The sequence below is a fragment of the Salvelinus alpinus genome, chromosome 5, assembly GCF_045679555.1.
Source record: "Salvelinus alpinus chromosome 5, SLU_Salpinus.1, whole genome shotgun sequence".
Taxonomy (NCBI): domain Eukaryota; kingdom Metazoa; phylum Chordata; class Actinopteri; order Salmoniformes; family Salmonidae; genus Salvelinus; species Salvelinus alpinus.
The window spans coordinates 53,876,556-53,893,880 of record NC_092090.1 but is presented as its reverse complement, the minus strand read 5'-3'; the positions used below and the strand labels follow the sequence as shown (position 1 = coordinate 53,893,880).

Genomic DNA, 17,325 nt, shown 5'->3' with positions numbered 1-17,325 from the left:
CATAGTGTTCTTTGTGATAGGCTACTGGTTGTTCTGGAAAGAGGCCCTGTGGTCAATGACAATTAAAATAAGGGCAATAAATGAAACCAATAAACACATTTGTATTGTTTTGTTTTGTTATAATAAAAATTCGATAATAAGGTCAGTGAAAGAGATGTATTGTAGGTAATGGTCTAGGCCTGCCTAAGGTAACTTTCGTATAGAAACGCACGAGCTCGAGAAGGACGGGAAAGGGGAATGTGATGTAATGTATTGTATTTATGTTAATCACCTCTTTTTGACCCAAACAACTAGCGAAATATAACTAACAACAAATATATACCCTGTACTATATATACCCTGTAAAAAAAAATATGTATTGTGTATTGTGTACAGATAGCTAGTTACTAAGCAACGATTGGTGGAGTAAGCAGCAGTGGCGCTGAGTAGCTAAATAACTGTTCTGCTCGCTGGCAAACAACTAGTGACAGGCAGCTTATTGTTACAATATAGTGAAATAAGGTTAGCTATAATCAACAGTTGTTTAATAAGAACAATTCTTATTTTGTTAGAGTATGGCTAGCACGCGGATTTCGGAGCAATTGCCCCCGCATTTTGACCCGACTCAAGCACCTGTTGCATTCGGCAACCGAGCCCTTCCGAGGATCTCTCTGGAGCTGCAAGATCCACAGCTGTGCATACGACAGAGAGCTCTTGCAGCCCTCTGCGACCTGGTTCATGACCCAAAGAGGGCATATGAGGCTATTCACAAAGGTAAGATGCATATTCCATTATTGCATTGTATAAAATCCTTGCTTTCTTAAACAAAACATTTGTGGAATCTCATTTTTAAATTGCTGCATCTGTTTCACGAGTCACAAATCTTGCATTGTAATGGTTTTGGGAGATAATACATTCACCTGCATAAGGCAGCTATACACACTTGTTATTAGCTAGACAACGCAGGACTGTTCACTATTGTTATGTTCCCACGGTTGCCCATTGTTAACTTAGTTGGCTGGTATCTCACTGCATGGACGCTGGATCTCCCCGTTCGGTGCCCGAGATAGCAAACCCTACTAGCTTACACTCCGAATAAGACGGTTCTGTATTATTTACCTTGGAAGCTGACCGCCTGAACGAATATCCTTGTCGTGGACTCAGTTCGTACCCACGCACAACATCTAGAAGCTAGAAGTGTGCCTGTTAATTGCACAATAGTCAACAAAAGGGGACAACAAGGCTTAGCCTTCTGAGTACTGTAGATCATTTGGGCTATATTCTTCACAAAGCCTTCTCTTAACCAGCGGGAAGTAAATGTTTCCAAACTAGATATCCTCTGTGAATTTGTTTCAGGCTGTTTGGAGAGGCTGAAGGTCCTGCTGCAAGACAGAGACAGCTCAGTGAGAATCAAAACTACAGAAGTCTTTTACCTACTAGCTGCCCATAATGTGGGGAGGTGAGCAATCCCATACCCAGGGATAATTTGGTCCACCCAATGGTCAATGCTATGGTTACTGCAGACAGTAGGTGGCAGCCTAGTACAATATGGTTTACCAACAATGTCAATGACCACAGCCAAAGAGGGGAGGCGAAGCGAGGTTGTTTACTCCACCCAAAATATGTCCATGTTAAGCAGATCATTAATTATTAAGCAAGTGAAGAGTTTTTGTATGGGAGAGTGTCAAATTTTGTCAAGATAAAAATGTATTGCTTTATTGATACGTGAGGCTTATTTGATCTAATATAAGTTTTGTAATGATTAGGTTGTTACGAGTGTACTGATATAAGTGTGATGCACCTGACATCCCAGCCACTTTGAGAAAAAAACACTTTAGTTTTGAGTTGTCCCTGTTGAAATTTGAATGTATATGCATATTCATGAGGTTAGCATAGCATCTCACTCTCCATTGAATACAGGCAGATGACATCACCACCTCTCATCGAATATTCAAAAAAGTATTTAAATAACGAGATGTATCCATCAATCCAAAGAGATGTGCTTGACATCCTGCCGTTCCACTCTGTGGACAACGAATCCCATTAGGGCGGCGACACAAGCATCTTGTCATTATATCCAGTATCTCTGCAACAGTCATCTTCTGTATGGCAAGTTATCCGGATGAGGAAACAATCCTCAGTAAAACATTTTTGGTGTACTTATTTCACACCCATAAATAGTAGACACGACTAAACTTGTTGACTTGCAAATGAGTGGAGGGAATCTTGGGTTGGGTGGCAATTGGTGTGAGTGACACAAGTGTATGTCCCTAGAGAAGCCTTCCTCACGTGGGATGTGGTGGCTCCACTGTCTGATCTTCTAGACGAGCCAGTTGATGCCTGTCGTAAAAACATGCATCGTGCACTGAAGATGGTGGCTGAGTTTCCTGCAGGTACGTATGCCTAGGCTTTAGTCGTTGGTTTTCAGCTGCCCCAATTACAGTGACACTCCAGGCAAGCTGAAGGACTCATTACACATGACATTTGGATGTATTTTGATTTAGACACTATTCAAACACTATAGCTGTGTTCCGAATACCCATACATATTACATACTACATACTTAATGAGTATATACTACATACTATATACTATTAGTTCATTTTAGTATACTGTAAACGAACGGTATCCTTTCAGTTGAGCGTACTGGCGCTTCGCCTGTCTACCGGAAGTTGATGTTCTTGCTAGCTTGTTAGCATAACAAATTACTTGCTAGACATTTTACGACTTCGGGTGTGTTATTAAGGGTGCGTTCGTAAATTCAATCTGGAGTGCAAGAGTGCGCTCTGGGCATTCGTAAATTCAGAGCATTGTCAGATTGTCATTTTGTAATTTCAGAGCGTTTCGCTCACTGGACGCTCTGGCCGAGGAGTAGAGTTGACCCGAGCTTTCTGAACTCACAACTGCATTCAAGCACCCAAGCTAACTGGCTAACTTGCGAGCTACTTCCAGACACAAATGAGAGAACCCCTCACTCTGACCATTTTACTTGCCCTAGCAGAGCTGGTTAGGCTGTTTTCATGTTATCTAGAGCGTTGGTGACTAACTGTGCGGCTGGCATCAATTTAATTACTATTTTTTGCCGACGTTTTGATCTTATCATAAGATCTTCTAAATGTAACAATTATTAACGAAACAAGTGATTCAATGAAAGAGACTGGTATGAATCCAAATCTTAGATGATGGACATGTTTTAGGGCCTTATGACCTTATGACCTTCTGTCTCCTGGTCAGGTGCAGTGTGTATGGTGACTTTGGGCCTGGTTCCCCGGCTGGTGATGAAGCTGCCTGTTGAGCAGGAAGAGATCCGGGCCCTGATCCTGGCCACTCTCAGCTACTGTGTGAGGGTGGATGCCCTGCCGGCCCTGGCCAGTGACGGAGTTCACATGCTGCGAAACCAGCTCTCTCACCCCTCCCCTGACATCCGCCGGGCCGCAGCCTCCGCTATGGTGGGCATCAGGTGAGCAGAGACACAAACATGGGTATGTTCCAAGTGACACCCTATTCCCTACATACTGCACTACTTTTGACCAGCGCTCTATTGGCCCAGGTCAAAGTAGTGCCTTATTAGGGAATTAGGTGCCATTTGGTACGCAGCCATGCTCTACTTACTGACAGGAAAGAATACTTTAAAAAAATCTAAATATTTGGAATTTTAGGCTTTCAATATTCATGAATGATGGGTGTAATGTAGAAAAAATGCACTCTAGTAATATGTGCATGCAAAATTAAAATCAATTAAATGTACGTGGAAAAAGCTTGCTTTGAACTAAGTTATGATTCCATTTGAAGACCCCTGTTTGCCCTGTTAGTGTTCCATCAGAAGGGAAGCACAAGGTATGTGAGGAGGGAGTTCTCCCAATCCTGGTGAAGCTGCTATCAGACTGCGACCCAGGAGTGACTGCCAGTGCTGCTGGGACTATTATGAACACAGCTATTATCACTAAAGGTAAGGAGGGGAATAGTTAAATGTGAAAGAAAGGATATTTTAGATATCTATTGTGACTATTGTCTTAAGTAATAGTTTAGAGTTAGGGTGCAAGTTCGCATGTGAACAATGTTAACAACATAGGCTTATCTCTATGTTGCAGGGAACTTACATTAAAGAGACATTCTGGAGGGTTCAAAACTACCTCGTTATTTTTTAAACCTCCCGTTTTGGACTCTGTGTCAATGTATCGCTCATACATGCATAATAAACTATATACAGTGCTCTCCCAGTGGAAAAACCCACAGAATCCTTACATTCAAACCTGCCATCATTTAGTGCATGAGATCTACGTGCTTGTTCCCTGTAATGTATTGAACGCACGTTCTAAAGCAAGATGGGATGAATGGCTGCATGCCCTTATGAATTGCTGCATGCGCATACCATTAGTTATTTTCATAACAGTGGAAATACATTGCATACGTCTATCAAATCCATGCATAAGTTACAAAACATCTGAAATTAGATTTATAAGACCTTGGTAGTAGTTTAATGTACAGTACCAGTCAAAAGTTTGGACACCTACTAATTTCAGGGTTTTTCTTTATTTTTACTATTTTCTACATTGTAGAATAATAGTGAAGACATCAAAACTATGAAATAACACATATGGAATCATGTAGTAACCAAAAAAGTATTTAACAAATCAAAATATTCTTCAAAGTAGCCACCCTTTTTGCCTTGATGACAGCTTTGCACACTCTTGGCATTCTCTCAACCAGCTTCATGAGGAATGCTTTTCCAACAGTCTTGAAGGAGTTCCCACATACACTACCGTTCAAAAGTTTGGGGTCACTTAGAAATTTCCTTGTTTTTGAAAGAAAAGCATATATTTTTTGTCCATTAAAATAACATCAAATTGATCAGAAATACAGTGTAGACATTGTTAATGTTGTAAATGACTATTGTAGCTGGATACGGCAGATTTTTTATGGAATATCTACATAGGCGTACAGCGGCCCATTATCAGCAACCATCACTCCTGTGTTCCAATGGCACATTGTGTTAGCTAATCCAAGTTTATTGTTTTAAAAGGCTAATTGATCATTAGAAAACCCGTTTGCAATTATGTTAGCACAGCTGAAAACTGTTGTCCTGATTAAAGAAGCAATAAAACTCAAGACTACTTGAGTGTCTGGAGCATCAGCATATGTGGGTTCGATTACAGGCTCAAAATGGCCAGAAGCAAAGACTTTCTTCTGAAACTCATCAGTCTATTCTTGTTCTGAGAAATTAAGGCTATTCCATGCGAGAAATTGCCAAGAAACTGAAGATCTCGTACAACGTTGTGTACTACTCCCTTCACAGAACAGTGCAAACTGGCTCTAACCAGAATTGAAAGAGGAGTGGGAAGCCCCGGTGCACAACTGAGCAAGAGCACAAGTACATTAGAGTATCTAGTTTGAGAAACAGATGCCTCACAAGTCCTCAACTGGCAGCTTCAATAAATAGCACCCGCAAAACACCAGTCTCAACATCAACAGTGAAGAGGCGACTCCTGGATGCTGGCTTTTTTAAATTTTTACCTTTATTTAACTAGGAAAGTCAGTTAAGAACACATTCTTATTTTCAATGACAGCCTAGGAACAGTGGGTTAACTGCCTTGTTCAGGGCCAGAATGACAGATTTTTACCTTGTCAGCTCGGGGTTTTGATCTTGCAACCTTTCGGTTACTAGTCCAATACTCTAACCACTAGGCTACCTGCCACCCCAAATTGAATTGAAATGCATTCCAGGTGAGAGAACTCCAAGAGTGTGCAAAGCTGTCAAGGCAAAGGGTGGCTACTTTGAAGAACCTCAAATATGAAATATATTTTGAGGTTCTTCAAAGTAGCCAATAAATTTAGATTTGTTTAACACTTTTTTGGTTACTACATGATTCCATATGTGTTATTTCATAGTTCTGATGTCTTCACTATTATTCTACAATGTAGAAAATACAAAAAATTAAATTAAAACCCTGGAATGAGTAGGTGTGTCCAAACTTTTGTCTGGTACTGTATCTTTCAATACATTTCTCTGCAAACCATAAAATGTTGTGTGCATTGTAGCAACACAAATACATTAGAAGATAATTGTGACCCAATTCAGGAAACTAGGCGTATCTTGCAAGTCACGACTTCACAGGATTGCCGTTTGAACGTAATTTAAAAAAAAATCTGAATTTGTTTTTTGACAGAAATGCCTTCTTGAACATGTGAACTTCCATGTGCCTTAATAACAAAATTGTATGCCATCTGTAAATACGAATACAATTGTTAAATTACGAGCCTTATTGGTTAAGCCACAGAAAAAGTGAGCAACCTTCCCACTAGCCATGATTGGCTGAGATAATGAGTGGGCAGGACATGCCGAGAGAGGAGTTCAGATTGGTCTGCCATAGAAGCTCGTCAGTCTGTGTTGGTAATCCTGTCGAACGTGGCTTTAAAAAAAAAATGTGTTGTGTAGTGGAGCTGCATAAGTATGGCTCTCCACTTTCTGGAGGATCATGTTTTGAAATCAGTGGAATTAGAGTATGATAGCTAAAGAGATGGAGGAAAGACCTGTCTCCGGATTACATCTTCAAACTAAGGGCAACGGTGGCATGGCATTCCTGACAACGATGATGTACAGGTAAGATAGTCTAGCGTTAGCTAGCTACATTTTCAGATATGACATGTTTTCTGATTTTGACAGAAAGTGGTTCCATTTCAAGCTAAAGTGTACTGTTAGCTAGCTAGCTAACGTTATCTGGCTGGCTCCCTACATGATGTTATTATTTGTTTCCCAGAGCTGTGTGCTGTTCTAGTTAGAGCCTAATGTTAGCTAGCTAACATTGAACATGGTTGGTTAGCTCCCAGCACTGTGATATTGTTGGCACTGTTCATTGTTTAACTAGCTGGCTGGCTGGCTCGTTAGCTAACGTTACGTGATGTGTGTACAACACCTGTTAAATATGGCTGGTGTCAGTAAAGCGTAATGAAATTTTTGCCAGCAGAGCTAGTTAGACTGTTTTCATGCTATCCAGAGGTAAACAAATCATCAGCCAGAGCGTCAAGTGTGCGTTTCGAGAGCGAAATGAGATGGGTGGGGCTAAAGCTTAGGGTGAGGGTGTGAACGATGCTGAATGGGTGTTGACAAAGTGCTCTTCACTAGATAGCAAAACATTCAAATGCAATTTTCTCAAAATTGAGATTATGAGTTGATCAACTTTCAAAGCAGAATAACTTTCCCATTGTTCCTCAAATGCAGTGTATGATATACTATTTTGTAGCTCTGAGTCTCTACTTTTATCTAATATAAAAAACACAATTTCAAGACCAAATACAGATGGTGAGTCACAATTATCAACCCAATCATAAACACTATGCTCACAACCTGTATCTCCTAAATCGTGTTTCTGGTGTATTTTGTTTGACTTTTGGAATATATTGTACAATGTGTTTTTTTACAAGGCACGCATCCATTCATTTATCTAACCCGTGATTTTTTTATTTTACCTTTATTTGAACGTGAATCGTGACACAACATACATAACTTTGATGCACTTGAAAAATGTATACTGCAAACCCACTTTTAAGATTAGGAAATATTGGCCTACCTTTATTTTGTGTCAACTATCCATCCAAATGAAATAATTCCATGTGTTCACCTTTTGTCTTTATAAACTTTTACCCATGTATTCCATAATATGGAATAATCCAATGTGGGCAACACTGCAGCTGTTGATTGCCAGCGATCATCATTCATCGCGTAGGGATATGATATAATCAATACATTACTTTCAAAGAGTTGGACATTTGATGCAAACATATACTGTAAGTATACATTTTCAATTGTATAAAATGTGCCAACATTATCACATACACTTGCTGGTTTGACATACTAGTCTGCTGAGAGCATGCGCTACAATGGGATAACAACCAAACATGATGGACAATGTTAATTGGCAGGTGGAATGATGTCCAATGAGGTTGCAAGATTAAAATGGAAGGTTGGATCAGGTCGGCACAGTATTGTCCAATGAGGTTGCGGGGTGAGCCCAACATGCACACTCAACACAGTTTTTAAAATTCCTTTGTGCACACGCTACAGAGGCTAGAGAACAATGACGTTATGATGTTGTACACAATCATGCACAATTTTCAGGGACTCGTTTTAACTTGTGAGCGCTACTTTCAAAACTACTGGCTGAAATTCTACAAAACGAATGGAGCATCTTTTTAACATACTGTAATATGGACAAGAATACCCTTAACGCAAGGGGTGTCAAACAGGGCCGACCACTGGGCACAGACTTCAGTTCAACGTCTAGTTTTGATTTACATTTGGTTGAGTTAAATGGAAATCAACGTGGAATCAACTAAACAAATCACCATGTCATTGGATTTAGGTTAAAAGTTGGGTGAAAAAAAGACGAATTGCCCTTACGTTGAGGAGTTTTTACAAATCAAATTTGTTTTCTACATTGATTCTACATCATCACATAGATTTTTGTGTTTTAAATTACGTGGAAACAATGTTGATTCAACCAGTGTTTTGCCCAGTGGGGAGTGTCTGTGGGTTCCCTTTCAGTCAGTCACTCAGCATAACATACTATAGGGAGTCAATGACCAATCACATTCACCTGAAGAAAACAAAAAAAACCACACCCAATGGGCAAATGAATGCAGAGCCCGCCCTCGGAAGCCCCACCTATCTGGCTATAACACCGGGGCTCGCATTCATTTCCTAAATTCTTCGCTCTACAGCTCGCCTGACGGAGAACTTGTCACGCAATTTACAAGCACACAAAGACTACTGGATTTGGCTCCGATTTAGGTGTCTGTTAGTGGGGAGAGAGTACTCGTCCCCCTAGATGTTGCTATTTTTGGGTCTTGGTATCGGATTTTGTGTTTGCTAAAAGCGAACTACTTTCTGCTCTGCTTGTGTAGCTAATACTTCCTTGGGTAGGATTTATGTTTGCTAAAAGCCTACCACCTCTGCTCTGCTTGTGTAGCCAGTGCTTCCTTGCTTGTGTAAAATGGCCTGTGTTAAGAATAAGTTAAAAAAGGCTAACAGGTTGGATTTGAACCGCCGACCATGCCCTAGGGCAGTGGTCACCACTGGGTCGATCGCGATTAACTGGTTGCTCTCCAAGGCATTCCTAGTCAATCACCAAACATTTCTGTAAAAAATATATATATATTTGTTTCACCGCTATTGGCGGTAGGTGCACTTGAATCAGCAGCACTAGCACCGGGAAGGCAGATCATTGTGTCTGCACAGTTTCCTCGCGCCATAGACTGTAAAAAGAAGCCTCGATCGCACAGCAAAGTTAAACAATGTTCGATTTCAAAACTTTTATAACCATGACTACTCAACGAATACAGCAAAGAGCTGCTGTTTTTATGTTTAAGTTGTTATTCAGCACTGTCAACACTTTGTTCAACACTTTTATAAGCCATAAAATGCGCATTTTCCCTATCACTGGAGGTTGGTGGCACGTTAATTGGGGAGAACGGGCTAGTGGTAATGACTGGAGCTGAATCAGTGGAATGGTATCAAACACATGGTTTCCAGATGTTTGATGCCATTCGATTTGCTCCGTTCCAGCCATTATTATGAGCCGTTCTTGTGTTATTAGTGGCTTGAGTCTTTTTTAATATCAAGGAATATTCCACTTTCTCTGTTCATAGGACTAACAACATAAATTGGTGCATGAGGCAGAAATAATGCAGTGCGACTTTCGCCATCAGCTGGAAGACTGTGTCCCCTTTTCTCAGTGGAAGGAGAAAGGAGGGATGGTGAGCCGGGTGAGAGGCAGCCTCACCGCTGCTCCCTCCCTCCCCTCAGACTGACCCTCAGATGCAGGCCATCAGTCCAGTAAAAAAAAAAAAACATGTATTATTCTCAGCTGTGAATAATTTTGGTAATTCAACAAAGTAGACTCAGCTTGCATTTTGACTCAAAGTGATCTTGACTGCCCTAGTGCATGTGGTTTCACAATGAAAATGTACTCACAAGTACTATCCTGTTTGCCTGGGGTGGATAAACGCTCAGGCTGCTTTGGCTCGGAACAGTTCCTGTGCCCGGTGTCACCGGCTGAGTTCAGACTCTCTTGTATGCTGACTTCTTAGGAAAATTGTGGTTACTGGAGGAACATAGGAGGCTGCTGAGGGGAGGACAGCTCATAAAAATGTCTGGAATGGTATCAAACACATTGAAACCAGTGTTTGAGTTCAAAACCATTCCATTAATTGCGTTCCAGCCATTACTATGAGCCCGTCCTCCCCAATTAAGGTGCCACCAACCTCCTGTGCTGGAGACTGCCCTTTCTTTGAAAAAAACTGTTACGGAGTTGTTCCTCACCTGTCATGCAGGGGGACTGGCGTTCAATTCCCCTATGGGCATTCCAGTTCTCTGCTTCCCTGAAGGTGTTCGGAAACCGCATTCTGGAAAGGATGTGGTGTCTCTTGACTGGTTTTGGGGGGTTTTCGAAGGAAGAGATGGATGTGCTAGCTCCAACAACCTCATGTCTCTGCCACAGATATCGCGCTGGGCTGCAGAGCAGCGGCACGACGGTATGGCTCTCCTCTCCTTTGCAATGGAGTTAGCCCAGGTTGAGGAATGTTTTACCACCTGTGATGACTGCACCTGTGATGACTGCGGTAAAGCGTCGTTTGACTCTTTTTCCATTATTTTACCTGGAATAACTCACATTCAACCAAGTTGCATGAATGTGGAACTGTTTTAGAAGGGGCTCATGACGGTATGGGAAGCTAGCTTGCATGCTGGTATGGGAAGCTAGTTAGCCACCTGGTCTTGGAGGCTAACAGAGAGGCTATTCTTAGTCCTAAGCTCCCGAATAAAGCATGGCTGGTTCCGGTGGACCAGTGTCCTCTCTGGTTGACTTTGTCACAAATAGCCTACCTGAGTGGTGAATGATATTTGGGTGAGCCAATTTCGCAGAAGGAGTGTTTGGCTCAGCTATGGAGTTCATGCAGTCCCGTTCCGAGGAGACGCGAAAGCAGAAAGTAGCAGTGCTTTCTTGCTGCATTCAAGTAATTTTGGCAATACGACCTTCCTGCTGGGAAAATGCACGTTAACGCCCGTCCAACTCAGGTTTATGACTAGGAGTCTCGGGTATGATATCTGGACCCCAATCTTTTTCATATGTGGGGCTTTGATGTCATGCACCACTGAGAATGACAAACAGGGCCAAGTTTTTGGGCTGTCAGTTGTGACATTGTGCATTTGTATTTTTGTCATTTGGTGGACACTCTTATCCAGAGCGACTGATTTATGCTCACATATGGGTACCTTACCAACCAGTATGTGTTGGTAAGGTATGACAACAGGACGTCGGTGGTGTACATCAACAGGCAGAGAGAGACGTTGTCTTTCTCTCTCCTGAACCTGGCAAGGGAGCAACTACTCATTTTGGGGTCCGGCAAAATTAAGGCAGTTATACAATTTTAAAAACATTACAATACATTCATAACAGATTTCATTACACACTAGGTGTGTGCCCTCAGGCCCTACTCCACTACCACATACAGTGCATTCGGAAAGTATTCAGACCCCATGACTTTTTCCACATTTTTTTCGTTACAGCGTTATTCTAAAATTGATTAAATCGTTTTTTCCCCCTCAATCTACACACAATACTCCATAATGACGAAGCAAAAACAGTTTTTTAATATTTATGAAATGAAATATTGCATTTACGTACAGTTGAAGTCGGAAGTTTACATACACCTTAGCCAAATACATTTAAACTCAATTCCTGACATTTAATCCAAGTAAAAATTCCCTGTTTTAGGTCAGTTAGGATCACCACTTTATTTTAAGAATGTGAAATGTCAGAATAATAGTAGAGAGAAGTATTTATTTCAGCTTTTATTTTTTTCATCACATTCCCAGTGGGTCAGAAGTTTACATACACTAAATTATTATTTCGGAGCATTGACTTTAAATTGTTTAACTTGGGTCAAAAGTTTCGGGTAGCCTTCCACAAGCTTCCCACAATAAGTTGGGTGAATTTTGGCCCATTCCTCCTGACAGAGCTGGTGTAACTGAGTCAGTTTTGTAGGCCTCCTTGCTCGCACACGCTTTTTCAGTTCTGTCGACAAATTTTCTATAGGATTGAGGTCAGGGCTTTGTGATGGCCACTCCTATACCTTGACTTTGCTGTCCTTAAGCCATTTTGACACAACTTTGGAAGTATGCTTGGGGTCCTTGTCCATCTGGAAGACCCATTTACGGCCAAGCTTTAACTTCCTGACTGAAGTAGCTTCAATATATCCACATAATGTTCCTGCCTCATGATGCCATCTATTTTGTGAAGTGCACCAGTCCCTCCTGCAGCAAAGCACCCCCACAACATGATGTTGCCACCCCCGTGCTTCACGGTTGGGATGGTGTTCTTTGGCTTGCAAGCCTCCCCCTTTTTCCTCCAAACATAACGATGGTCATTATGGCCAAAATGTTCTATTTTTGTTTCATCAGACCAAAGGACATTTCTCCAAAAAGTACAATCTTTGTCCCCATGTGCAGTTGCAAACCGTAGTCTGGCTTTTTTTATGGCTGTTTTGGAACAGTGGATTCTTCCTTGCTGAGCGGCCTTTCAGGTTATGTCGATATAGGACTCGTTTTACTGTGGATATAGCTACTTTTGTACCTGTTTCCTCCAGCATCTTCACAAGGTTGTTTGCTTTTTGTTCTGGGATTGATTTGCACTTTTCGCACCAAAGTACGTTTATCTTTAGGAGACAGAACACGTCTCCTTCCTGAGCGGTATGACGGCTGCATGGTCCCGTGGTGTTTATACTTAAGTACTATTGTTTGTACAGATGAACGTGGTACCTTCAGTCATTTGGAAATTGCTCCCAAGGATGAACCAGACTGTTGGAGGTCTTCAATTTCTTTGCTGAGGTCTTGGCTGATTTCTTTAGATTTTCCCATGATTTCCCTTTAGATTTTCCCATGATTTTCAGGCTCGTAAGGTAAGTATTGTTCTTGGAACCATGGGGTTTATGGACATGTGCTTACTAACACACCCTTCCCAGCAATGTAGAGAGAAAAAAAGAGAAATAATAGTATAGTAAAATACGTAATAATAAAAGTAATAATAGATACACAATGAGTAACGATTACTTGGCTATATGCAAGGGGTACCACTACCGAGTCGATGTGCAGGGGTAAGAGGTAATTGAGGTAGATGCAGTGCATTCGGGAAGTATTCAGACCCCTTGACTTTTCCCACATTTTGTTACGTTACAGCCTTATTCTAAAATTGATACGTTTTTTCCCCCTCAATCTACACACAATACCCCATAATGATAAAGCAAAAGCAGGTTTTTTGAAATGTATGCAAATGTATATTTTTTAAAAACTGAAATATTACATTTACGTAAGTATTCAGACCCTTTACTCAGTACTTTGTTGAAGCACTTTTGACTGATTACAGCCGCGAGTCTTGGGTATGACGCTACAACCTGTATTTGGATATTTTCTCCCATTCTTCTCTGCAGATCCTCTCAAGCTCTGTGACGATTGGCATTCAGTCCAAAGAGTTCAATCTTGGTTTTATTAGACCAGAGAATCTTGTTTCTCATGATCTGAGAGTCTTTAGGTGCATTTTGGGAAACTCTAAGGGGCTGTCATGTGCCTTTTACTGAGGAGTGGCTACTGTCTGGCCACTTTACCATAAAGGCCTGATGGGTGGAGTACTTCAGAGATGGGAGAACCTTCCAGAAGGACAACCATATCCACAGAGGAACTCTGGAGCTCTGTCAGAGTGACCATTGGGTTCTTGGTCACCTCCCTGACCAAGGCCCTTCTCCCCGATTCCTCAGTTTGGCCAGGCTGCCAGCTCTAGGAAGAGTCTTGGTGGTTCCAAATTTCTTCCATTTAAGAATGATGGAGGCCACTGGGTTTTTGCGCACCTTCAATGCTGCAGAAATGTTTTGGTACCCTTCCCCAGATCTGTGCATCGACACAACCCTGTCTCGGAGCTCTATGGACAATTCTTTCGACCTCATGGCTTGGTTTTTGCTCTGGCATGCACTGTCAACTGGGATCTTTTATCGACCGGTGTGTGCCTTTCCAAATCATGTCCAATCAATTGAATTTACTACAGGTGGACTCCAATCAGGTTGTCGAAAAATCTCAAGGATGATCAATGGAAACAGGATGTACCTGAGCTCAATTTCAAGTCTCGTAGCAAAGGGTCTGAATACTTATGTAAATAAGGTATTTCTTTTTTTTAATACATTTGCAAACATTTCTTAACACCTGATTTCACTTTGTCATTATGGAGTATTGTGTGTCGATTGCTAAGGAAATGTTTTTATTTCATCCATTTTAGAATAAGGCTGTAATGTAACAAAATGTGGAGAAAGTCAATGGGTCTGAACTTTGCGTAGGCACTTTATGTACACTACCTACCAAGTTTTCTAACACCTACTTATTCAAGGGTTTTTCTTGATTTTTACTATTTTCTACATTGTAGAATAATAGTGAAGACATCAAAACTATGAAATAACACATATGGAATCATGTAGTAACCAAAAAAGTGTTAAACAAATCTAAATTTATTTTATATTTGAGGTTCTTTAAAGTAGCCAACCTTTGCCTTCCACCGCAGATGGGGAAGGCCGACATGGGCGGATGTGGTGGATTGAGACGCAGCCCATATCTCTAGCTTAAACTGAAGGATTTTATTGGGGAATTTTTTTATTATGTTACTTAGATTGTAAAATTGCCACGTCCGTTTGCGATATTACAACAACGAAGTTACTGCAAACAACGAGCACAGTTTTTTTTCCCTCGGACATCATTGCACATGTATTAGAACAGCAGAATATATACAGATTTTTTTTTTTACCACGTTGTGTGATGCTCCCCATCTATTCTTAGTCAACAAAACAATAACAACAACGGTGGGGTAGACAGTGGTGCTATTTCCCCTAATGCAGAAGCGTCAATGTCTCAACAGATAGTGTCAACCTCATTAACTCACTCATGCTCACTTCTCCCCTCTGTCATCCACAGGGAAGTACCAGGCCTTAAAGGCAGGTGCCATCCCCCCCTTGTTGGAGCTGGTTGGCAGTGAGGACAGAGCTGTGTGTGCTAACGCGCTGCGTGCCCTCACCGCCCTGGCTGAAGCCCCCTGCGCTCGGGAACAGCTACTGGAACACCTGCCACTATTAAAGACAAGGCTCAATCACCCAGCTTCCATCATCTGCCGGGCAGCAGCCACCGCCATCCGCGTGATCTCCTGGACCCCCTGAGAGAAAGAGAGAGCAAGGGAAGAAGAGAAATACCTCTCATTATCTGATTCTCCCTCGCTCCTCCCCCTATTCTCTCTCCCTCACACACATTGACACACACAGGCACGCATGTGCTCTCACAGACACACCACACACACAGTCCTTCTTCTACTACAGACACTCACACTTCCTTAATGTAAATGTCTGCTGGTGTACATTTTCCAGACTAGTAGACCCACCTCTTATTCATCATCTGTCTGTGTCATCTATCCTGTTAATGTGATTAAAACTGATCAGTGGCAAGTTTCAGCTCCTCTGTATAGAGGTTCCCCAACTGATGGCCCTTGGGTGATTTTATTTGGCCTCACAAGTTCTAGCTCCCAGTTCACCCTGGACTCTACAAGTTGTTAAAAGCGTTCCACAGGGATTCTGGCCCATGTTGACTCCAATGCTTCCCACAATTGTGTCAAGTTGTTCTTTGGGTGGTGGACCATTCTTGATACACACTGGAAACTGTAGAGCGTGAAAAACCCAGCAGCGTTGCAGTTCTTGACACAAACCGGTGAGCCTGGCACCTACTACCATACCCCGTTCAAAGGCACTTAAATATTTTTGCCTTCCCCATTCACCCTCTGAATGGCACACATACACAATCCATGTCTCAATTGTCTCAAGGCTTAAAAATCCTTCTTCAACCTGTCTCCTCCTTTTCATCTACATTAGCTTAATTGGATTTAACAAGTGACACCTACAGTGCCTTGCAAAAGTATTCATCCCCTTTGTCGTTATTCCTATTTTGTTGCATTTCAACCTGTCATTTAAATGGATTTTTATTTGGATTTCATGTAATGGACATACACAATAGTCAAAATTGGTGAAGTGAAAAAAATATATATATTTTTTGAAAAGTGGTGCATGCATACAGTGGGGAGAACAAGTATTTGATACACTGCCGATTTTGAAGGTTTTCCTACTTACAAAGCATGTAGAGGTCTGTAATTTTTATCATAGGTACACTTCAACTGTGAGAGACGGAATCTAAAACAAAAATCCAGAAAATCACATTGTATGATTTTTAAGTAATTAAATTGCATTTTATTGCGTGACATAAGTATTTGATCACCTACCAACCAGTAAGAATTCCGGCTCTCACAGACCTGTTAGTTTTTCTTTTAGAAGCCCTCCTGTTCTCCACTCATTACCTGTATTAACTGCACCTGTTTGAACTTGTTACTTGTATAAAAGACACCTGTACACACACTCAATCAAACAGACTCCAATCTCTCCACAATGGCCAAGACCAGAGAGCTGTGTAAGGACATCAGGGATAAAATTGTAGACCTGCACAAGGCTGGGATGGGCTACAGGACAATAGGCAAGCAGCTTGGTGAGAAGGCAACAACTGTTGGCGCAATTATTAGAAAATGGAAGATGTTCAAGATGACGGTCAATCACCCTCGGTCTGGGGCTCCATGCAAGATCTCACCTCGTGGGGCATCAATGATCATAAGGAAGGTGAGGGATCAGCCCAGAACTACACGGCAGGACCTGGTCAATGACCTGAAGAGAGCTGGGACCACAGTCTCAAAGAAAACCATTAGTAACACACTACGCTGTCATGGATTGAAATCCTGCAGCGCACGCAAGGTCCCCCTGCTCAAGCCAGCGCATGTCCAGGCCCGTCTGAAGTTTGCCAATGACCATCTGGATGATCCAGAGGAGGAATGGGAGAAGGTCATGTGGTCTGATGAGACAAAAATAGAGCTTTTTGGTCTAAACTCCACTCGCCGTGTTTGGAGGAAGAAGAAGGTTGAGTACAACCCCAAGAACACCCTCCCAACCATGAAGCATGGAGGTGGAAACATAATTCTTTGGGGATGCTTTTCTGCAAAGGGGACAGGACGACTGCACCGTATTGAGGGGAGGATGGATGGGGCCATGTATCGCGAGATCTTGGCCAAAAACCTCCTTCCCTCAGTAAGAGCATTGAAGATGGGTCGTGGCTGGATCTTCCAGCATGACAACGACCCGAAACACACAGCCAGGGCAACTAAGGAGTGGCTCCGTAAGAAGCATCTCAAGGTCCTGGAGTGGCCTAGCCAGTCTCCAGACCTGAACCCAATA

At 41.9% G+C, this 17,325-nt stretch overlaps 1 protein-coding gene across 1 annotated transcript; it reads left to right on the top strand.

Moving 5' to 3' along the window:
- Window positions 1-385: 385 nt before the first annotated feature.
- rsph14 (radial spoke head 14 homolog) lies at window positions 386-15,504 on the top strand. Its single transcript, XM_071402309.1, has 6 exons — window positions 386-753; window positions 1,336-1,438; window positions 2,254-2,372; window positions 3,214-3,439; window positions 3,792-3,928; window positions 14,984-15,504. Exons 1-6 carry the CDS (start codon window positions 555-557, stop codon window positions 15,220-15,222), a joined length of 1,023 nt encoding a protein of 340 aa, XP_071258410.1. The 5' UTR covers window positions 386-554; the 3' UTR covers window positions 15,223-15,504.
- Window positions 15,505-17,325: the final 1,821 nt, after the last annotated feature.